The sequence below is a fragment of the Parastagonospora nodorum genome, assembly GCF_000146915.1.
Source record: "Parastagonospora nodorum SN15 chromosome Unknown scaffold_11, whole genome shotgun sequence".
NCBI classification, from domain to species: Eukaryota; Fungi; Ascomycota; class Dothideomycetes; order Pleosporales; family Phaeosphaeriaceae; genus Parastagonospora; species Parastagonospora nodorum.
The window spans coordinates 1039444-1061125 of record NW_001884559.1 but is presented as its reverse complement, the minus strand read 5'-3'; the positions used below and the strand labels follow the sequence as shown (position 1 = coordinate 1061125).

At 53.2% G+C, this 21682-nt stretch overlaps 11 protein-coding genes across 11 annotated transcripts; 4 read left to right on the top strand and 7 right to left on the bottom strand.

Moving 5' to 3' along the window:
• Positions 1-160: 160 nt before the first annotated feature.
• On the top strand, positions 161-1417 carry SNOG_07770 (hypothetical protein; the record flags this gene model as incomplete). The annotated part of the gene is made up of 2 exons (XM_001798046.1): positions 161-646; positions 699-1417. The coding sequence occupies 2 exons, from the start codon at positions 161-163 to the stop codon at positions 1107-1109; spliced, it is 897 nt and encodes a 298-aa protein (XP_001798098.1). The 3' UTR covers positions 1110-1417.
• Positions 1418-2570: 1153 nt separating this feature from the next.
• SNOG_07769 (hypothetical protein) lies at positions 2571-4133 on the bottom strand (the record flags this gene model as incomplete). The annotated part of the gene is made up of 2 exons (XM_001798045.1): positions 3375-4133; positions 2571-3322 (listed from the first exon to the last, which is right to left on the bottom strand). Exons 1-2 carry the CDS (start codon positions 3625-3627, stop codon positions 2571-2573), a joined length of 1005 nt encoding a protein of 334 aa, XP_001798097.1. The 5' UTR covers positions 3628-4133.
• Positions 4134-4554: 421 nt separating this feature from the next.
• SNOG_07768 (hypothetical protein) lies at positions 4555-5710 on the top strand (the record flags this gene model as incomplete). Its single annotated transcript, XM_001798044.1, has 3 exons — positions 4555-4727; positions 4837-4977; positions 5035-5710. 3 exons carry the CDS (start codon positions 4555-4557, stop codon positions 5549-5551), a joined length of 831 nt encoding a protein of 276 aa, XP_001798096.1. The 3' UTR covers positions 5552-5710.
• A 218-nt stretch (positions 5711-5928) lies between these two features.
• On the bottom strand, positions 5929-6641 carry SNOG_20090 (hypothetical protein; the record flags this gene model as incomplete). Its single annotated transcript, XM_001798043.1, has 2 exons — positions 5929-6395; positions 6446-6641. 2 exons carry the CDS (start codon positions 6639-6641, stop codon positions 5929-5931), a joined length of 663 nt encoding a protein of 220 aa, XP_001798095.1.
• Positions 6642-7279: 638 nt separating this feature from the next.
• Positions 7280-7748, bottom strand: SNOG_07767 (hypothetical protein; the record flags this gene model as incomplete). Its single annotated transcript, XM_001798042.1, has 2 exons — positions 7280-7523; positions 7618-7748. The coding sequence occupies 2 exons, from the start codon at positions 7746-7748 to the stop codon at positions 7280-7282; spliced, it is 375 nt and encodes a 124-aa protein (XP_001798094.1).
• A 908-nt stretch (positions 7749-8656) lies between these two features.
• Positions 8657-9276, bottom strand: SNOG_07766 (hypothetical protein; the record flags this gene model as incomplete). Its single annotated transcript, XM_001798041.1, has 3 exons — positions 8657-8929; positions 8976-9181; positions 9243-9276. 3 exons carry the CDS (start codon positions 9274-9276, stop codon positions 8657-8659), a joined length of 513 nt encoding a protein of 170 aa, XP_001798093.1.
• Positions 9277-9302: 26 nt separating this feature from the next.
• SNOG_07765 (hypothetical protein) lies at positions 9303-11280 on the bottom strand (the record flags this gene model as incomplete). Its single annotated transcript, XM_001798040.1, has 4 exons — positions 9303-9666; positions 9723-9937; positions 9988-10722; positions 10787-11280. 4 exons carry the CDS (start codon positions 11278-11280, stop codon positions 9473-9475), a joined length of 1638 nt encoding a protein of 545 aa, XP_001798092.1. The 3' UTR covers positions 9303-9472.
• Positions 11281-13307: 2027 nt separating this feature from the next.
• Positions 13308-15124, bottom strand: SNOG_07764 (hypothetical protein). Its single transcript, XM_001798039.1, has 4 exons — positions 14879-15124; positions 14304-14603; positions 14039-14173; positions 13308-13986 (listed from the first exon to the last, which is right to left on the bottom strand). Exons 2-4 carry the CDS (start codon positions 14310-14312, stop codon positions 13705-13707), a joined length of 426 nt encoding a protein of 141 aa, XP_001798091.1. The 5' UTR covers positions 14313-14603; positions 14879-15124; the 3' UTR covers positions 13308-13704.
• Positions 14843-15529, top strand: SNOG_07761 (hypothetical protein; the record flags this gene model as incomplete). The annotated part of the gene is made up of 2 exons (XM_001798038.1): positions 14843-14870; positions 15129-15529. 2 exons carry the CDS (start codon positions 14843-14845, stop codon positions 15527-15529), a joined length of 429 nt encoding a protein of 142 aa, XP_001798090.1.
• A 1021-nt stretch (positions 15530-16550) lies between these two features.
• Positions 16551-17391, top strand: SNOG_07760 (hypothetical protein; the record flags this gene model as incomplete). Its single annotated transcript, XM_001798037.1, has 2 exons — positions 16551-16814; positions 16985-17391. 2 exons carry the CDS (start codon positions 16551-16553, stop codon positions 17207-17209), a joined length of 489 nt encoding a protein of 162 aa, XP_001798089.1. The 3' UTR covers positions 17210-17391.
• Positions 17392-18448: 1057 nt separating this feature from the next.
• Positions 18449-20808, bottom strand: SNOG_07759 (hypothetical protein; the record flags this gene model as incomplete). The annotated part of the gene is made up of 5 exons (XM_001798036.1): positions 18449-19281; positions 19506-19635; positions 19686-19738; positions 19784-19940; positions 20032-20808. The coding sequence occupies 5 exons, from the start codon at positions 20806-20808 to the stop codon at positions 18449-18451; spliced, it is 1950 nt and encodes a 649-aa protein (XP_001798088.1).
• Positions 20809-21682: the final 874 nt, after the last annotated feature.

Below are 21682 nucleotides of genomic sequence, written 5' to 3'. Positions count from 1 at the left end.
TCCTTGAGAGCGTAAGTCGTATGTAACAAGAGTCTTGCCTCTCCTGAGGTGAGCCTCGACCTTTGTTATAACATGCTCCATGCCTCGACGACTCCGCATGTCATACAGGCCCATCTCCAGCCATTAATGAACGTCGTCACATAGCAGCTGCAGCTCCGACATGCCTGCAATGGACCCCCAGCACACCGCGGTGCCTTTCTCGGCCAGGCACTCGATCCTCGGCCAGCAACAGTCGCCCAACACCACGCCTGTCGAGTACGAATACACATACAACGAAAAAGATGACTACTCGCGATCACAACAGCGACGCGCTGATCGCGGAAGCAAGACTTCCAGCTACGGTCGCGGCCGGGATTCCGTCATCTCCCACCCATTCTCGCCAAAGCAATCGCCAAGCCCTCGCAGCAGCCTCTCCTCAGGAGACAAGCGACGACATTCATCGATTCCGCAGAATTTGTCTCCCACATTGGTCAACGACGCACAAAACATAAGACGCCCGCCACAGGCACATTTGGACCCGGAAAAGCACGGCTACGGCTCGTCGAAACCCCATCGCCATTCGGGATCCACCCGATCAGACGAGGCCGTCTACGATCAAGGCCAGTACCATGAGGGCTCGCCCGAGGAGAAGACATGGCAATTATTAGTGAGCAAATACTCCAAGTTTTGATTGTAAACCGTGACTAACATGTGACCAGTTCTACCTCTCAGGACCTTGCGCCCTACTTTCCATCGTCATCACTCTCTGGACCATAGTCGCACTCTTCATCTCACTCGCCCTCGCACCATTAAAGCTCTGCTCGACACGACCTTCACTTTCGACGCAACTCACCACATTCCTCGCCCCAGCGCTCAACCTGCAACTGCACCTGGTGTACTCGCACAACTCGGCGCAAAACTACAGTGCACCCATGCTCGTAGTGATCCACCTCTTCTCGCCACTCATCGCATTCGGCGTCGCGATAGCTGCGTTGACGGCTGCCTTGTTCTGGTTCTTCTCGTCCATCCTCGGTGACCCAGGCGGTCACGACGGCCACAACGACGGCAAGGAGAGCATTCTGGGCGTGCGCAAGTGGTGGGAGCGCTGGCTCTCGCGGGGACTGCGCTGAAGATGAGCGACGAGAGGAGACTTGTTACTACTACGACATTCGACACAACATTACCTGCTCTCCACGATGGCGAGAGCACACTTTTTCAGCGGCATTATCAGCATGGAGTACACGGCATGGGAACGACACTGGTTTACGACTGGTACGCTGATCACAGCAAAGGCGTTTTTGGTTTGGAAATCATGCTTGCGAAGATCAGTATGGGATGGGATGGATTTTACAAGCTTCAGCGTTACTTTTTACATGATATACCCCACATTTTCTCTTGCTCAAATAGCAAAATATCAAATACCAACACTACGATTGTTACACATTTCCCATTAAACATGCACATATACGTCAGGCAAACAGTGTCTGCCTCACGGCGCTTACCGTTTGACTTTGGCCATACCAAGCCGCCTGTTTCGCAAAAACAACACAGCCCCTCCCCTCTTCACACTTACCAAGGGCCAAGGTCGGCCGAGTTGGCTAATTTAGACTCTCGTAATGTGGAGAAACTGGCGAAATTATTACCACCGGCTTAGCACCCGAGCATGTGTCCAAGAAAATGCTATACGCGCAGCAATGCAAAAAGGCCCCGCCCGATTCCGCCGAGGTGAGCGAGCGTAGGATCCGCTCGGCGGGAGGATTTGGGTTTTTTTAACGAGTGGTTGTGGGGCCGCGGTGTATGGTGCTGACGTGTGATGAACTTGCCATCTACATGTTGTATGTCGAAGAAAGGGTTTCTGTGAAGGATGTGAAGAAGTGAGAATAGACCGCTGCGCATCCAATTGGTGTGCAAGCCTCAATTCTCAAGCATGCAATCTGTCACACGTCAGGAACGTCGGGAGCGGACACAAGACGGGTATATCGGCAGCCCACTGAAAACCCCAACGGGATGACGATGGTCGAGACGTTAGTGCAAGGAGAATTTCAGGCACCGCGAGGCTGGAACTGGGAGTGAGTGGGGTGTAGTGACGAGACTTTTTGGAGATCGATAGATCGTCTGCTTGGCAGCATGGCTAAGGGGCCTTTGCTTTGCGATGAAGTGTTCTCTCCAGAAGAATGATGTAGACTTGGAGGGTCTGTGAAGATCCTAATCCAGCGTTCTGCTAGTCGACCATTAGTATTTTGTTGGTCGTGAAGCTTGCGATTTCGACTGTATCATGGAGGTCGTTTGCATATTCTCGGAATCCTGGCTCAGGACACTTGGAGAACTTCACACCGAAGCGTGAGTTCGACAAGAACGCACAATAAAACTCCCACATGTGCTGCGAGTAGAAAGTAAAGATCAAGGTCGTAAATATTTGCTTATGCTCTATGTAGATGGAGCTCTAAAAAGTATATCCCTGGAAGTAGCGAAGACGCTAAATAGTATAGTACAAGAAACGTATGCGCTGTGGGTATAATATGGTTCGTGAGATCTTATTTGACCTGTTCTGATGGCCGATGTTCGAATTAGGTGTTGTTGTATGTTGGGGGTCAAATCGTTGTAGTCGAGCTACGCATGCTCGGATGAATGTCCGATTGTACCACCCGGATCGTGCTCTTCGTCTTCTCATTTCGTACTCTGTTGAGCTCTCTCTTCAAGCAGTTCTTGAGGCACTGTTTCACAATAGACGGATCGCTTTCCATGTATTCCTTTTGGTAGAGTGTAAAATGCGAACTTGTTCGTTTCAAGCAACTTCGGTTACTGCCGATTTGTTTCTGGAAGATGTGGTCCAGGAATGCATAAGAGTCCGTGAAGGTCTTGTAACAGCTATTGCAGGCGAATGTGGTCTGATCATCTTTGGCAAGCGGATCTCGAGCAACGTGTGATGTGAATAATATGCCCCGGTAGGCTGGTAGTCCAGAATGCGATGTTACAGAAATGCATGCGTCGCAGTGCGGGCACAATTCTCGGTCGTCGTGACGATGTTCTGGCCGTAGTTTCCGCGCTCGTAGGTTGCTCGATTTGGTTGCTTTTAGGTCGTTCCGTAATTGATCGGCGAATGGGCAATAATCGACTTTGAAGCGGGGTGGTGGAAGCATAGGCACAAATTCTCGCGAGTCGAAACGAGCGATCTGGTCTTCTAGTGCGTGGAGGACTGTGCGTCGAATGCTTTTGGCGGTCGTGATAAGGTCGTCATGAGGTAAAGAAATACGTGTCGTGTGAAGGGCAGTATCGTAGAGGGTTTGCCTGACTTCGTATTGTACGCGAAGAAGTTGTGCATTGAGGATGGTGTGGCATGTTGCTGCGTGGTTTTAGCATCTCTCCATTGGACATTTTCCTGTTTGCAAACGTACAGTCGCCCTGCTCGAATCGTGATCCGTACAAGTCTGCCCCCCTCTCCATGACTCGCTGCACTTCTCGTCCCAGACTCAATGCTTTTCCCAGTGCATCTTCGTGATTTTTTACGCCGAGACAGGCCCAAGACGACCTCTTGCGCCGATTCCGAGCCTGCCATTGTTCGTATGCTTCGTGCGCATTCTGAAATTCGCGATCGATGTCCCAAAGTGTAAGAAAGGCTTGTTGTGCCTTCTCCCATATGACAGCCATGGTGTTAAAAGTTATAGTATAGATAGCGTGAGATTCGTAGAGGTCGTATAAAGGATAATAGTGAAGCGAAGGCCAGAAACGAGTGACGAAGGAATGAGGTGAGGCGCAAGCTTCAATATGAAGACATGTCAGTGCTGGAAGGTCGGATTGAACCGAAGAGGTCAATTCGGAGGCCTGAGTTAGTGAAACTGGAATCTTGGACAGGACGTCGTTAGATCAGGGACGCGGCCGCATAGTGGGAGATGTGCTGTCTTTACGTATCGCGTCACGCTCGTGCAGGTAACTTGGCCGAACATCTAACGACGTGAAATGAGCGGTAAACACCAGCCTTGTTTGTGGCGTTTTCGGTATTATTGGTGGACACGCGAGACGACAATGGCATAACGATCAGCCGCTCCAAGAATGTCCCCTGAAAGCCACTTACTGTTGCGCACAATGCACCGAGTAAAAGTGGTCAAAAGATACTAGGCAGAGACATTCAGGTTAGCAGAAATTGTGCAAATTTCATAACACGGAGTTGGATGCAGGGGGATGGAGAACGACTGAAGCCGAAAACGACCAAATGAACCGAAGCAAGCGTGCCCGTGCCTCAGGGTCGCAGATTTGGTCAGCCTCGACTGAATCGTGGCACGAACCAACAACAATAAACACGTTCGCATAAACTTGTCGGCCGCGAACGTGTAGCGGATCATTCATGCAATAATTTTGCGTCTTATTGATCCAGTCCACGATGTCAGGTGGCCGGCGACCAATCTTACCAACATGATCGACAACACCCCACGTTGTGAAGCTGCTGCCCCACCATCGCCAGCTTCGAGCTTCGTTCTTGCTTGCTGCTGTCTTGATCCACACTTACCTGTCCAACTCATTGACCACTAGATCTGCAACAGGGCTCAATACACCGCGCTGCAAACTGTGCCAACCACCATGTCGCACAGTCACTCTCATGATGGTCCGTCGCACTCGCATGAAAATGCGGCTGCGGACCATGGACACACCCATGAGATACTGGATGGTCCGGGAAGCTTCCTCGGGCGCGAGATGCCAATCATTGAGAACAGAGACTGGGAAGACAGGGCGTTCACCATAGGCATTGGAGGGTAAGAAAGCCTGCTATTTGGAGATGCGTTTACAGTCACACGATGGATGAAGCTCGCCGTTGTTATAGGTTGACATTGGGTTTTTATGAGTAGAAGCTGATTCAGTCAGACCTGTAGGCTCCGGTAAGACGGCACTCATGCTTGCTCTCTGCAAGCGCCTCCGAGCTCGCTTCTCGATAGCAGCCGTGACGAACGACATCTTCACACGGGAGGACTGTGAATTCCTTACTCGGAACAATGCTCTCCCTGCGTAAGTCGCATCCAGAGGGCAACCTCTAGTATGAACGGAATCTCACAGCAGCAACAGCGAACGCATCGTGGCTGTCGAGACCGGAGGCTGTCCGCACGCCGCTGTCCGTGAAGACATATCTGTCAACCTCATGACGCTTACGAACCTCCACCACAAATTCAACACGGACCTCCTCCTGATTGAATCGGGCGGCGACAACCTCGCGGCAAACTACTCGCGCGAACTCGCCGACTTCATAATATACGTCATCGACGTCTCTGGCGGCGACAAGATCCCCAGAAAGGGTGGACCGGGAATCACGCAGTCCGACTTGCTGATCGTGAACAAGATCGACTTGGCTGAAGCCGTCGGCGCGGACTTGAACGTCATGGACAGGGACAGCAGAAGGATGCGTGAAGGAGGTCCTACCATCTTTGCGGTGGTGAAGAAAGACCAGGGAGTTGATGCAATTGTGGACTTGATTTTGTCAGCGTGGAAGGCTTCTGGCGCGTCTCAGGCGAGGAAAGAGAAATTTGAGCCGACGCTGATGGAAGAGAACGAGGAGGGAAAGGAGAGGAGCTACAGCATGTCCTGAGGGATGTCCGTTCTTGAGATTACCAAGATTACCGAGACTGTTGCCCTTCACCCGGCCAATATGTTGGCAATCTCACTTGTGGATCGCAAAGTTCTCCCGTGGTAGAAACTGTCAGTGAAATCGCCTTCGAGAATAGCTATTCAAGTGCTTTGATTGTCTTCATCGCTGATTCATGAGTGTGTACTGTTCACCACAGATGACGCCACCCGGTTTATGTGGGCCGACTTCTTGAAGAGTAGTGAAGAACGCCACGGACAACGGCTACACCATTAAGCCCTCTGTACCTCATTCTCATCGCGCCGCAACAGCTGCACGAGGCATGCGATCCATACGAGAACGAGCGTCGGCCATGATTCAGACTTCACCTACAAACATTCTCAGTCATCAAATCTAACCATACTCTTTCCGCTCAATGGCTCAATGTCCACAGGAGAAAAGGCCTTGCCCTTCTGGCACTGCCAGCTAGCGACAAGCGCTTCACACCCCTTCCACGAAGTCTCAGTTATTTTCTCGTGATCCGCAACCGTTCTTTCTACCCAGCCCTCTCTCTCGTCCGCCACCATGATGATGTCATCACCATTGCCTGTGTACTGGTACTGTCGCCAAGGAGACTTCCCGTTCGCAAACTCGACCCAAAGCTGCGCGTGTCTTGTCGAGATGTCCTTGAGTCGTTGCGTCGGGTACCTGGATTGCAGCGTCTTGAAGAGAAAGTACTTGTCCACCCAGTGGTGCGCCTGCTGATAGAGCGGGCTACCGGGGAATGGATTACGGACATCGAAGACGTAGCGAAAGATCTTCTTGTTGGTATGTGTAGATAGGTACTTTGACCACTCGTGATGGGGTGCTGATATGTTTAGCAGCCACAACAGACTTGATGCAGAGCGTACTGCTTACTGTCGAATATCGCATCTCCGATCCACCGCAATGCAGATGAAAGAAAGAGCGTTTGGTCCATATCTGGAGTGATATTGTAGGCCTGGCTGACTAGCTTCGCACTTTCCTCGCCCATTTGATCCGCGATGGCAGAGATGAACTCCTGCGGAGTTACACCTGCGAATCTAGGTATGAACTGGACGCCCTGAACGACCATCAGTATTTCCAAATCAACGATGATACAACAAACCTCTTACCTCGAAGCCGGTAGTCCCAATAATAATCTCCTGAACCCATTCACACCTCCCAATCATCTCCGGAAACTTATCCCAAGTCACAAGCTCACCATCCTCGCCATACCAATCTCTATCCTGCACCGTCTTAAACATCGCCCCACCGTCCGTAAACTCCGCTGTCACCCTGACAATCTCCTCGACGTCCACCCTCCTCAATCTCTCCAACCCAGCTTGCCCCCTCTCTTCAATACCCAGCTTCGTCAGGAAACTCTCGTACACAACCTCCGCATCCGCCGCCGACCCAGGCGCAACCGCCGCCCCCAGAACCCCAGACATCAGCACCACTCTGCGAAACAACGGACCCGAAGGCGGAGGCGCAAACAGCATCTGCGAGCAAATTGAAATCGAGCCTGCCGATTCACCGAACAACGTCACATTCTCTTTATCCCCACCAAACCCGCCCCAATGAACTCCTGAATCCAACGCAGCGCATTGCGCTGATCATGTAGGGCGCGATTCGCGCTTCCTCGCTCGGGAACATGCAGATATCCCAGCGCGCCGAGGCGGTACTGGATACTCGCTGTGATCAGGGGCTGGGCGTCATTTATGGATTGCTGGGTTAGCAGCGCGGTGTTGTGTTGTTCGTCGATGCCTGTGAGAGGGTCAGCTTGTGAAGAGAGATGGAGAGTGAGGGAGACAGACCGCCGAGCACAAAGCCGCCGCCGTGGAAGTAAACGAGTACAGGGAGTTTGGAGGCGTGGTCGGGGTCTTGGAGGAGGGCGAGGGGAATGGCGAGTTGCAGGATCAGGCAGGCGCTTTCGGAGGATGCGGGGGGGATGATGTCCCCAGGGAGTGGGCCGCCGCTGGCGGAGGAGGGGAATGTTTGGGGGCATTGGAAGCTTTTGGACGTTAACTTGTGTTTGTAGTGGGGTTTCTTATGTGAGGTGGTGTGGTTACCCGTGCTTGGTGAAGTCTTGGGTGCCGTCTAAGTCAGTTTTGAGAATTGAGCGCGCGAAACGGGCGGGGATTGTAGCGTATGGTATGGCGCGGAATTGGACGACGTTTTCGGGCGAGATGAGTCCGGTCATGGGACCTGGTTTGCAGATGCAGTCAGTATTGCTTTCCGACGAATACGTCAAGGAAGGTACATGGACGAGCAGCAACTGGCATCGCGTGCTGTCCTGCGGTTTCTCTGCACAGGAATTCCACACGAAAGAAGAACAGACGTACTGAGTTCTAATTAGCTCTACATCCTTCTATACAATAAACGTCCGAGAACTCACCCAAGCCGCTTGTGACGAAACGTAAACGTCTGCGGAAGTCTATCTTGAGAATCCATCGTGTTGCTTGATTCACTTCTATCTTCCACAAAACATAGAATAGGTTGGTTTTATATAGTCAAAATACATCGAATCCACTGCAGCAAACGGCATCCGGCCCAGTTTAACCGATTAGCCCAGCTTACCTCTCGTCCGCAACCGCCCTTTCGCAAAGACAGTATTGATTATAAGCATGCCGAGGAAGTGCAATAGGGAGAAGGGCGGTGCATATCAGCAGATCTTCGCCCAAAGGAGTAATCCGCAGCTGGGCTTACCTGATTGGATCGAACTGGGGAATTGTGGCGCCGATGGTGCAGGATATATTGACACTTTGCGCGTGGACGGCGAGATCAGATACTCCGGATTACACTGATCATGTCGGCGTATGTCTAAATTCTGAATGCACAGAATCAACAGTGATCCTCCTAGGAACTCACTCTCTGCCAAGGTACCTAAGGTATAGGTGTAGGTTAAATATCAGTTAATTTAAGGACTTATCAGAAAGCACTAGATGGTCCAAGTGAAACAAATGTTTACTTGGTTTGTCAAATAGTCGAGAGTTCGAATCTCTCATCTACCAATCTGAGGGTCCTCCCGGAAAGGTTTATAGTATTTCAGTCTCTGAGGGTGGCCCCGGGTGTACTGAAATTCAAAGGTGTTTTCTTTTATTTTTGATTTCAAAATGACCGTGCTATGATATCATCTACAGACGGCGTACTTTTGAAAAAGCCACGGTTTGCGTTGGTCAAGTGCGTGCTGTGGGCAGGGATGAATTCCAACGGAGCGCAACCGAGCATGACGTCGATGATGCGCGTGTACGCAGCGGCAAGCTGGGCGGATGCAGCATCGAGCGATGTTGGCGTGCCATGTGGAGACACATGGGTAGCGCGGAGTCGTAGTGCTCGTCTTGGAAGTCGAGCATGGCTTGCATGTCCGAGGCGGGGACGAGCCTGTAGTCGAGCTAGGGGCGCCCTTAGTCGGAGACGAGGGGCATACAGTCGGCGATGTGGCCGATGCGGTCGTGGTAGTCGGCGAATTCGCCGTGCACACTGGCTTTGTGGGTGAAGGAGGGCTGCAGGAGGACAAGCTCGGCGCAGGAGTATGGGGAGTCGGAGACGTGGTCGTGGCCGAAGGGGGTAGAGACGGCGTTGGAGCGGGTGCTAGTAAGGCCGTTGGGACATCAGGAGGGGGTGTATTTGCAGCTGGAGGGGTTCAGCATTTGAGTTAGAGCACAGGGCTCGAACAGGGTTTTGCGTTAGTGACCACAGCCGTAGGAGGTAATCTGAAGTTGACACATGATGAGTATGGAGACAGTCCTGGTGTCTTAATGTAACCTGCTGAAGTTTGTGGCTATGGACTGTAATGAGTTGTACTCGCTAAGGTGTTTCGTGTGAAGAATAACGACATGAAGATCCAGCAGGATATAAAGGACTGCATATACATCGTGTGGTAACATAGCCATGTACAACGGACGGAACAGGGTCTGTCGGGGTTTATACTATACAATGAATGAGACAGAGCAAAAGAGTCACTAAAGCTCTCCGCGATGCTCGGGAAGATCGACAATCTGGCCATGTGCGCTGACTTCGCCTTTGCGCTCGCCAACACCTCGAAAGCTCTTGCGGCCTCGAAACACATAGTCGAGACCTAGTGATGGAGGCGATCACAGCATATACTACGCATACATCTGAAACTATGTTAGTTACTAGACACAAATCATATTTTAAAAAAAGGAATACATACAGTTCATGTTGCTCGCAGCGACTGGTTGCGCATAAGGAAAGGAGTACATCACCAATGTGAACAGTGTCCACATGAGCAGCACAATGTTCGCGAAGTGACCAATGGGTCCCAACCAGAAAGGCCCTGGTTTGATGTTTGATCGGCCTCGAATGAGGAGGCAGATGACGGGGATGGAATAGCTGAGATACAAGAGGACAATACAGGCAGTGATCATACTGTGTAAATTAGCAAGAGCACGTCATTTGCATTGCCTTGGTGCACTCACGAGTTGAAAGCTGTCAGCGAAGCCAAGTAAAGGCATCCCATGATGGCGACAATTACGCAGCTCACGAAATGCGCGTTGATTGGTACACCAAGTCCCTTGTGCACTTGGGAGAGCCAGCGATGCGCAGGTAGGCCTCTGTCCCGCGCGAAACTCCAGCAGAGTCGACTTTGCCATGTATGGCTGGCAGTAAGGCATCCAAGTCCGGTGACAATGATAAGGGCCTCGAGGAAAATAGCACCGGCTGTGTTATTCAAGGCCTGGTAGAACAACTCAAGGATTGGGACTAGTGTAGCTGTCCCGAGAATATCAGAGAAATCTCCCACAATCGAGAAGAACATGGCCATGGAGAAGAACCAGCTCGTTACGAAGCCAATACCGACGGTTCCCATGATGGCAATGGGAACCATCTTCTCCGGTCGATGCACCTCTTCTGCAAGATGCGTAGCGCAGTCGAGACAAGCGAAGGCCCAATTTGTGTTGACCAAACCGACGATAAAGGCTATGCCACCCTGTTGCCAGCCTGTGTTGTTAATGAAAGTGGCAAAGACAAACTCTGCATGCTGATGAGTCGGTGCGACGGAGGGTACGGTGATGAGGATGACGACGAACGAGACCAGAGATGTCCAAAGTGTAACTTTGGCAACAAGGGGTAGGGTTTTGCCATAGCAGTTGAAGAAGAAGCAAAACATATTTGCCATCTGATAGGCGACGAAGACATGCCATGCCTTGATCGTACTGTGAACGAGGTCAGTGCTCAAGAACGAGCAACGCTTGGTGGCCGGAGTAGGATGCGACGTACAAGTCAGGGTGGCTTAGTTGATAGCAGCCCACCATGGCGCTCCCCATTGCCAGTGCGACTGAGGCACTGGTGAACATCGAGCCCCACCAAGCAAGCCATCCAGTCAGATAACTTGCGACATTGGCATACTTCTTCGGCGCCAATTCGTTCGCCCAGAAGTACTGTCCACCTGCGTTCGGTAGAGCTGAAGCCAGTTCGCTCAAGCTGATACCAACGCATGTTGAGATGAGCGCGATCAATATAATGCCGTAGATGATGAGAATGGGACCTCCGGAGTTGATTCCAGTGATCAGAGCTGCTGATATACCGAACCAGGAATTGGTGAGCGAGAATCCTACACCGAGCACTGACCACACAGAAAAGTTCCTGCTCATGTCCTGGGTGTAACCCATTTCCGCCAGCTTGAGGGCATCGGCGTCAATCGAGGGCTTTTGTGACATCTCGACATCTCGGGAAATGACAGGCGCGACCTCTTTCTCTGGTGTCGAGGCCATAGTGACCGCGTAGTGATGGAACTTGTATCGAGATAAGTCAGGGCACGAGCACTGGAATGCAACGAACAGATATACTTTCAGCAAGACTCCTTGCTGCTGACCATAAACTTGGCGCAAAGCTTATCAGCTTGCCGCGCACTAGCATTGTGAGGAGCTCAAAGGTTTATATCTGTCTGACATCCAGGGTGTAGGGTGCTGCTCAGGAAGCACGGCGGTTTGTTGGCTGTTTGAGATAAGAGGTAGCCAATGAAGGGACAGCAGACTTGAGGCGTTTGCCAGGGCGAAGAAAGTAGAGCCGCAATGCGAACTTTCATTGGAGATGTCAAGCCGTGCTTCGGAGCCTCTGGTGACATGGCACCGCTCTGCATATGCCGCGGTTTATGTGAAGAAGATTCCAATATGATTCACTCGGTTATTTGACGAGGTGAGTGGTGACGCGGAGCACGCAGCGCGCTATACTTAACAGGGTGAATTGTAGCCGTCCTGTGCCATAATCCCGGGTTTGGAGTAAATCGAGATTCTATGCAAACGCCGGCATATTTCTCATTGCAAGCCTCCCAAGCTCTTGCTCAATCAGAATCGCAGTGGACAAGTTGGGAACTGTGTCTTCGCTCACACAGGCGACAGTACTAATGTTTGCTGGCGGCATCTCCTCCCTAGAGCACGGACCGACGCGCGGGCGGAATGCTACAGGATGCGGGGAGAACTTGAAGGAGCAAGATGTCCCACTCGCGGAAAGGCAGTATCCGCATCCGCAGGCAAGGATGATCAGTTCTCAATGCTTAAACAATAGGCGGCCGTCCACCCAAGGAAATGTCAGGTGAGGACATGCATCTCAATTTCCGATGCACGCGATCGGAGCTGTTGCAGACAGGAGTCGTACGATGTACGAATAGGAGGAACCAGGTAGCAGGGCATGCTTCGGCTAGAGAAAAAGCGACGGTGAAGGCGTGCAGAAGAGGGGTACAGAACGTGATGCTTCGTATTGCACGGCAGATATGCAGTGTCCCTGCAGTACAGTCGTTCGTGTATCCCGACTACCCTCGGTGTTTTTGATGGACCAGCCCGTCGTTATCGACCCAAACGATCATACTGTTATGAATAGGAAGATGATTGGACAGACGGCGGTTTGGGGGCGATAGCTGTGCGACCCAAACGCCCTCATAATGCAGCTCTCAGCCTGCCGACAGCAAAGGGAGCCGACCATGGACAGCAGGGCAACGACGAGCGTTATATCAACGCTCCGACAGCCTCGCGGTGCGTTGTGGTGTTGTTGTGTTTCGGCGACGGTACCCCCAAGACTCGACATTCTGCCCAAGGTGCAAAAGCAGTGGGCGGCCCCCCCAAGCGTCCAGTCTGTAGGTGCTACCGACTGCGGCAGCGTGCGACCCCAAGACCGTTGGCCGCGATCACGCAGTGACACACGCTAGGCTCGAGTCAAGTTTGTACTCCGATGCCCAGGACTCGAAGTTGTATTTGTAGAAGCAACATGGGGAGTTGGAGGGTCGCAACTGCGCACCGACTTCGCTAAACAGAGTCGGGCCTACAGTGCTGTCGCAATGTGCTATGCGCGTGTCGTGCATCTCCCTATTCGATCGTCGGAGACGCTCTGTATGCTTGCTTGCATCGTCGTCAAAGGTAGCACTCCCACAAAAACGGTTCGCGGCCCGGGTCGGAGTCACGTCATTCTCCTGGGACTGTCAATTTGTCGCAGACTTGGTCGCGAGAAGACTGCTGGTCGCGCCCATACTGGGGGTGCACCTGGGCGCCGGTCGCAATCTCGACGCTCGCGGCCCCACAGTGGGCTTCCAATGAAGCTGTGTAGTGTGTCTGTGCATGCAGCTTTCCTGCTGGTAGTAGTGACGGTGCATCAAGTCTGGCTTTGTGTGGTATTCATTAACAAACTGTTAGTCAGGTGGTCGAATGTGGCACAGTGGCGATTTTCTCCAGATGAGGAAGCGACACCTACGAAACGGGCGAATATGCCCAGACTTGTCTAGACACAAAACGGCAGTAGCGGCACAACGTCTAGATAATTGGATTTCATTGTCCTCTAGCTATGCCGATATCGTCGGTAGCGAAGGATTTGGAAATACTTGGTACTTCGTAAATGTGACACGAGATGATATAGATGTTGGAGAGAGGAGGAAACCAAGGAAAACACCCACACCACGCCAATGCCCACGTGAAGACGTACAATCGTTGTGTCCGAATTGCAACCGCCTGGCTCCCAACACCGCGTCCCATAACAAGTGGTACTGCAGCTCCATGCGACGTACACGGATGAGGTACATGATGATGTACATCCAAGTCATGCTCAATGAGCTACACCGTAATTATTTTCACCATTATGAGGGGGTATTCTGTCCCAATATTATGCGCCGTCCGAAGCTCCATCCGGCGTCAGATGTGCTCGTAATGGGTTTAACCCAGCTTCTGTTCGGGATAGTGGCCGCCCGGATGGCGGGGCATGCCCTGCTGCGCCATTGGGTACTGGTTTGGCTGTTGTTGCTGGAGGTAGCTCTGGTAATGTAGCGCAGCCTCGGGGGTCATGTAAGCCTGTGGGATGGGCTGGTTGTTGGGCGGCATTCCGCGCTGCTGACCAGTGGGAATCTGGGCGTGGTTGTCCTCGGGCGACTCGACCGAGTTGTCTGCATCAACGCCATTCGCGTCGCCGCTGGACGGCTCGGGCGCGTTCAAGCAAGCCTGTGAAGAGGTTAGTATTGCGACGCGACGGGGTTGCAAGAGTGCCGCGTACCTGGATGAGGTTCTTGCCCTCGGGTTTGGTGACGAGCGGCTGCAGCTTTGGTGTGGTGAAGGTGTAAACAAGGCCCGTCTCGGACACGACGAGAAGCAGGACTTGAGTGCCGGTCAAGACAGAGAGCTCATATGCCTGGGATGCAGTGTTAGTCATGTTTCGCATACAGCGCGGGTGCGGCGCGAGCGCGAGCGCAGCTATAGACGAGGGTGCGACGCGCTGCGATGCGCACTGCGCGCAAGTGTTGGTGGAGCTGAGGACGTACCTTCTTCATGATGCCGGCCTTGCGCTTGGAAAAGGTGATGTGCCGACGCCGACTTGTCCTGGGATGAACTTGATCTCAATCTTCCTTGCGCTCGCGGCCGGGCTTGTCATCATCGTCGTCGTCGTCGTCGGCAGCTGGACGTTGGCGCTTGGTGCCGCGGACCTCTCCGACACCCATGGAGCCATTGCCGTCGTCGTGCAGCGACGGCGAGGCGTTCTGGTCGTGGTCGGTGATTTCAGAGGCCATGCCTGAGGTTGCAGTGGAAATTAGGTGTGGTGTTGGGCGGAGAGTTGGCCCTAACTGCTTGTGGGGTCCGTCAGTTTTGGCGGTTCGCAGCGGTCGTTACAACAGGTCTGGAGAGGGTTGAACGAAAGAGGAAAAGCAGCGGCAGATGCGCTTGCGTGGAAGGGGACTGGTAAAAACAGTTTTGGGGGGCAGCGCGGCGACCTTTGTCATGTGGGTGGGCGGAATGCAAGGCAGGCGCTCAGGTGCGCACAGCGCTGCCGACGGAATAACACACTAGGCGGACGGGGCAGGGAATGGCCGGGCTGGGGCAGCGAACAGTAGGTACGTACCGCGACCGAAATGGAGGAGCTCTGAGGCCGCCGCTTGCCTGTTTGCGACTGCGCGAGACGCGTCGAAGGACTGGCAAGGACTCGGGGTCAGGCGCGCTTGGCTACAGGAGTGGCAGCGATGGGCGCGCAAACGCAGGGCACTTGGTCGTGAATGCGAGGTGCACGAGGTGGTGCTGTCTCAGGAAGGGAAAGCGGAAATGGACGAGATGGGCGATGCCGCGATGGTCAACGGCTGGACTTTATTGCACAGCTGATGGGACAGCGGCCTGGAATCAAGCATGGGGCGGATGCCGCTTAACACCCCTGGTCCGCACTGAATCACGCAGATCGTGCTGCGCGTGCAGAGTCGACCAAGGTGAAGGAGTACGGGCAGTGTACGCGCAGGTGCTCTTGGTCGCTAGAGCGCCGCCTGTGCCTGTCTGGTGCGAACTGTCTGTCCCCAAGCCAGTCCAAACCCTGATGAAGCTGTCAGTCCGCTTCGAGCAGCGCAGCGGCCTCTCCCAGCCCAGTCGTGACAAGACCCCGTCGCTGCTGCTCAGGTGGGTGGCTCCTGCACCACCGCCAGCACCCTCCACCAATGAGCGCGCCGCACGGTGGGTCGATCCTTCCAGCGCGCCGCGGACCAGCCAATCACGGCGCTGGCGCCTCTGACCTCAGCACTGCAATATTCACTGCCTACTCACTGAGGACATTTGTCTGGAGCCCGTCGAGCTGAATTGCCTGGGTAAGCTTCACCGTCCGGTCACTTCACCTCACTTCACCTCGCTCATTTCCCTCAATTCACTGGCTGCAAGAAGAAAGGCGCCGACCCGCCAGGATTGTTCGATGGGGAATGGCAGCCGCGCCCATGCACTGGCCCTACCGCCTTCCTCCTCGGGCATCGCGCGCCGGACATTGGCAGCCACCAACTCCTTCCCAGCAGGCCTCTCCATACCTAGGCACTCAACACCACGCCGGCGCTCGTGATAGCCCTCGCGCTGCACTTGAGCACTGCAAGTCGACGCCGTGCAGCGTGCTTTGAGCAAAAACTCCCCTCGTCGCACCTGGATGCAACCTGTCCGGTCTGCCGAGACGCAGCGCCAAACAAATCGTACCACTATGACTTCTCGCGACGTGATTCGCCCGCCCCCAGCTCCTACACTACTGAAACCGCCCACGCATCGCCGCGGGCCAACTGCGACGCCCTCTCGCAGGCCTTCTTAATGCTCACCCCATCCGTTTTGACAATGCCATGTAGTTTGTGCTCCCGCCGTTTCTGCCGCTCTCTCTTCGCCTTCACTTCTCTTCTCTGTACTTAATTTGATCGACACAGATTGAGCTCGCCGGACGGCTCCTGCGCTCGACTTACATTCTTTTCAACATCTACCGCAGTCAGGACCGCGCCAGTCGCACGAATACCGCTACCATGCCTACTAAACTGATGATGGTCTTTGTCGGATTCGACTTCCTCTTCGCCGGGTGCGGAGGACTGCTGCTGGGCTTCTCTCTCATGTCTGAGCAGTCGATACGCAACACACCGAGCGTGGACAACGTCACGCAGAACTTGTTGCTTGGGCAGTGTCCATTGACAGGTACGACGGCCTCATATTGAACGAAGACGTTATCCACCGTGTCCATATTGCCGCACTACTGTGGCGCGAGTCGTGACACGCACCACTGGACGGCACAGTACATGAAGAACCGTACTAACAACCCTCTAGCTGGTGTCGTCAATGCAATCTTCGTCTTTGTCACATTCCTCCTGTCGCTCCCAGGACTATTCCTCCCAACCAATCGAGGCTGGCTACGCGCCCAGGGTTGGCTGGTCATCATCTGTGCAACCTTTACGCTTGGTCTTGGTCTCGCCATTTGGCTCGAGACGCTACAGACGCGCAAGAACCTTAGCAACATCTGGGGCCGCGAGAGGCCGCTGATCCAAAGTCTCCTGCAACAAAAGGTAAGTTCCTTCCATCAGCACTAGGATGGGGTTAGACCGAACATTGGCCCACGTGGGAAGGCTACTGAACCCGGTCATTCCGATTGACGCAGCATGCAAGTCAGACGCTGACCAAAGTCTAGTTCGACTGCTGTGGCTACACAAACTCAACCACACCTCCATTTGTACAGGACGCCACCTGCACAAACCCTCTTGTTGCAGCGCAGAAGGGTGGTTGCATTGGCAAGTTCTCGTCCTTTGCCAACAGGTTCCTCGACCAAATCTTCACCGCTGCCTTTGGCATCGTCGGCATCGACGTCATTCTCGTTCTTTGCACAGCCATGGTCCTCAAGTACAGGATGGAGCAGGAGCGCTACCGCCACATTGACGAGAAGAACGGCTTTGGAGGATTGTAGGCGCAAGCGGTGAGGAGAGGCAATATGCATTTCAACGCACGAAGCCTGCTCGGGAGGTTGTGGTAATAGTGAGACAAACAGCGGCTCTCACGTTCTGTTCCGTTCAACGCGTCAATTCTGCACTTAGCGTTCGTCCCTACCTGTATAGACTACCCATAAAAATGACAACAACCACATCGACCAAAAATAACCCCTGCAGCATTATGATGGTCAGATCAATATCCGATGCCAAACCACATTCCCTGCCTCACTAACCCGTGCTCGGCCTACTTTACCGACCACCAACACGGGCGCACTGCTCCCTGAGCCTAACTCCCAATCGCGCAAAGCCCCAGGGTTCCAGAACCCGCACCGCAGTAACCGTTCGCTTCGGCAAACGGCACCGCAAGCTGTAAACATTGGGAGGCAATTGTGTCCCCTAGTGCGGAAAGTCTTCATTCCGGCCGCCTCTTTTACTGAATTCATAAAAAGAACAAGGTTTATTCTACCTGGGAAGCTGGGAAGGAGGGAAGGAAGGGAAGTTGCGCCGACGGCACGTTGGGCAGCAGGCCCAGCCCTGAACTCGGTGTCGAAATCGGAATCGAATCCGCAGGCAAAGAGGCAGGGGGGGGCTACTTTTCCCTTCGGCAGAATCGATCACAGGAACAGACAGGTAGGGGGAGGGAAGTTTGGGATGAATTATTGCTTGCGCCACGGAGCTCCCGCAGACCCTGAACTGCGACCAGGGACAGTTGGCTGCTTGCTATGCCATGGCCAGCGCGAGACCACTTTTTTGAACGCGCAACAGTTGCTCGTTTTGCACGTCCCAGCCCTGTCCACTGCCCCCTCTCGACCAATCTCGCTTTGCAATGTGACAGGAGAAGGCGCAGATTTCCTTTTCTAGATGCGTCTTGGCGGAATCTCCCTGGGTCGGCTTTCCTTCACACAGCTGCTGTTGATAGGCTGAAATCGGATGGGGCCGGTGAAGCGGTTGAGATCGGGTATTGGGCCTGGTCCTGCTGAGTCTGGTTCTTTACGCGGGGAGGGGGAGAGAGCTGGGGTAATATAGATTTTTGTGTGGAAGGGGAAGGAGCGTGGGGGGGGGGGCGGATTGGCCCGAAGAGGGGACGAGGCGAGTGGCATGTGGGATGGAGAAGACTTCATCTGAGATGGTGTGAAGGTGACGCTATGGTTTAAAACTACGGGCATTTATGTAGAAGCCTTCCTTTGACCGTTAAACAATCATGCGAGGCGCTCCAACTAAGATGCCGTCTCCGCTTTGATTTGCGCGGTCACGGCATCGTCCGTGTCGGCGTCGTCGTCTTGGTCGAAGATGCCTCCTGCAGGCGCGTTCTTGCGAGCCTTTGCGACTCTGCGGAAGATGTCTGTGACTTTGAGTTGCTTCACTTCGTCATCGTCGCCAAAGACATCGTGCATCTTCTTGCCACCGATGCGAACAGCATGCTCGAGGCGCGAACACAAACGCTCCACACTGTCCTTTGCATCTAAGATCGTGAGGTCAGCTACTGCACCTGCTTCGATGATCGAGTTGCCGAGTATCTTGATCTGCTGGGCAAGTGCATCCACTTCTTTGTTGAAGTTTTTGACTTCGTCGATTTCTGGAGCTGGAGCCATGATGGGTGATGAACCTGCACGAGACGCCGCTGGACTGAGCAGTGGTTGGTAGGGAACTGATGAGAGGCCTGGGCCGACCGCAATGTCGAGAAGCGTTATGCGTGCTGTGAGAAAGCGGTAGTCGGTATTCTTGTTGATGCGGAAATTCGGTGATGTCTTCAGAAGCTTGTGTATAAAAGCTGGCATCTCAGGGTCTCCGAGAGGGACCTCCACTGTACCTGGATGAACAAGGAACGATAACGCAAGGTGGCGCTGAAAGTATGCAGTCAACGGGGATCGGGTAGGCAAAGCGTAGACAAGGTCCCTCTGCATAACAGGATGAGTAATGCGTGCAAGAAGTTGTGGGAGTACATCGCTGAGCTGTGAGGCGATTAGAGTCTGATCTTCATCCTGAGGTTGGGAGCTCCCTACGCCATGGGTCAGCTTTCTGTTGTCGACGAAGTTGCACATGGTCGCCTCTATAGCTTCTTGAATTGTTGAAAGGACACATGGATCAGCCCGGGCCCGATCATCCAAACAAGTGTGGATGAGTATGGACAAGGCGTAGCTTCTAGCTTTGATCCGCAGACTGAGCAAAGTTAATTGGTATCGTACTTGATTTAATACAGCACTTACTGAGGTGCCACTTTTGCGAGTAGCCTGGCAATCGACCTTAATGAGCGCGGAAGTGGAGTGTCCAAACTTGTCTGAGGATCGACAAATGGAGAGACCTGGGCTGTTGTGTTGCAGCCTGCCATGTCAGCTCCGGCATATCTGAAGATGCTGTCTAGCCTATCTCGATCCAACAGCTTGCGAAGGTAGTGGTCATGCGCCTGAGATTGCTTAGTAGGATGATACAAGGTCTTTGTCAAAATCAAAATACCTCTAGAATCTCCATGTACTTCAAGTCGAGGGCATCACTACGCTCAAAGCATACTGGCAAAGTCAGTACGTATAAGAGTGAGGAATGAGTGAACTCACTCTGATCTATCATCCATGAGGCGAGCTCTTCGGGGAGGTCCTGTAGTCGAAATGCTTGATGCGCAAAGCCAGTCAAGAACGCTTGGTCTCTTGTAGATTCATCTTCGACCTTTAGCAACATAAAGTCATGTGGGTGCAAGGTCCGTACCTCGAAAAGCTGTTGTCCAGCGATGCTTGGGTAAGCAGCTTGAGGGAAAGCTTGATTTGGTAGCAGGAGATATTTGCGTTTGACTGAAGAAATGGAACACATGCTCGATGTGAGTGGCATTTGTTCGCTGCATTGCGAGGAAGAGACGGTGCGCCTTCTCAGGATCATCGTCGTCTTGGACGGCTTGACCCAGGGCATTTTCATCAAATACGAAATCTGTGTTGGAGTCTTCTTCCACATGCTTTTCTAGATCAGCTTTACGCTCATTGATGATCAGCTCAAGCTCCCTGGTCTTCTTGGCGGTTTCGACAACGCGGTCGAGATGGTCCTGTTTGCTTTTGGCTTTCTTCTCAGGCTTGCGCAGTCCGTCTTCATCATATTGAGTGGTCCGCTTTGAGCGGGTAATTGGTGCGACTGCCTTGAAACCGGTAGTAGGCACACCAAAATCTAGTTCCTTGAGCGAATCGTCATCGGAATCGGAATTGAGTACCACATGCTCGCCGTTGGAAACAACTCTCTTGCTCACGCCAGAATTGACAGATGTTTGTGACGTGGTAGGCGGCTGTGCGTCAGGGCTAGAGGCAGAGTTGTTGATTGGCACAGGCGGCACGGCAGAAGGACTGGGGCTGGAATGTGCAACAGATCTATTCGTACTTTGATGCGCTGGGACTTGGTGCAGATTAGTCCAGGGAAGAGCAGTTGGCTCGGGACGCGTGCTGCTTGCGTCTACGATAAAGTGGAATGTTAGCCTCTTGCACCCAAAACTGGTAGGAACGTGGGTACCTTGCAGCTGTGGGGCGTCTTTGGCACTCTCTTGTGTCTTGCGCGGCACAGGCTTGAAGAAGTCCTTTATGCTTGGTTTCTTATGTGACTTCATCTTCACCTGAGTGCGGCTTAGAGATGTTGGGGGTGGTGTTGATGCTTGGCGAAATGGATTGAATTCGGCCGTCGCGTCGTCCGGGCGTGCTCACGTGCCGCGGCTTCCCTAGGGGCCGCTCCCGTGGACGCGCTTCATTAAAACATGCATTCGGAGTGGGAACTCAGCGGCTTCCGTGTTGCGCGTTTGCGCGTTCGTGAGGCTTCTCGGAGACAAGCTGCTCGGGCTTTTATTGCGCATGAAGTTCAGTACGGGTAATGTTGTTATGCTGGTGCCGTAACATGTGCTCTCCAGGCCAGATCTGCCTTCCCAGTCTCACACGCGCAAGGCACACTCCCGAGATACTGGGCCCCAGGGCTGTCAGATCGCGTTATAACAGATCGCTTAAGCAGTTACACGTAGTTAATTTGCGCGTATGAAACTGCCAATGCGAGCCTAAGACGCCCAGATTGCATGTCTGCTACAAGAAAACTGAATTATACAACCATGTCCTTTCTTCGCAAGCGCAAATAGAAGTAAAGTAGTTGTCGCTATGCTTAAAAGGGCTGCTGACGGGACCCGTACGGTTCATGCGCGTCCAGGGTAGCGGCGCAGTTTATTTGCTGACGGGCTGAGTGTTGCCAGGCTACGACAAGCTGGGCCCGAGACCAACATCGATCAGGTCGACAGGGACGCGGTGGCTCGTAATAAGGAACGCCCGGCGACGTGTCCTGGAAGACATCCATATTGAAACGTGAAGACGGCTGAATTTTCGCATCCGTGACTAGTTGACGTGCTTGATCGTGCTGGAGCGGACCATTTCTGGATTTCAATCTAGCGTCGCGTTTAAGTAAAAGCCGAGCGGGCTTCGTACGGGACGTTTGTACAGTAAGCT

What these genes read in the sequence shown, in the direction of transcription:
- SNOG_07764 (XM_001798039.1), bottom strand. An exon ending in AGGGCAAGAACCTCATCCAG is followed by an intron (nt 13,987 to 14,038) that starts GTACGCGGCACT and finishes ACCTCTTCACAG; the next exon opens with GCTTGCTTGAACGCGCCCGA.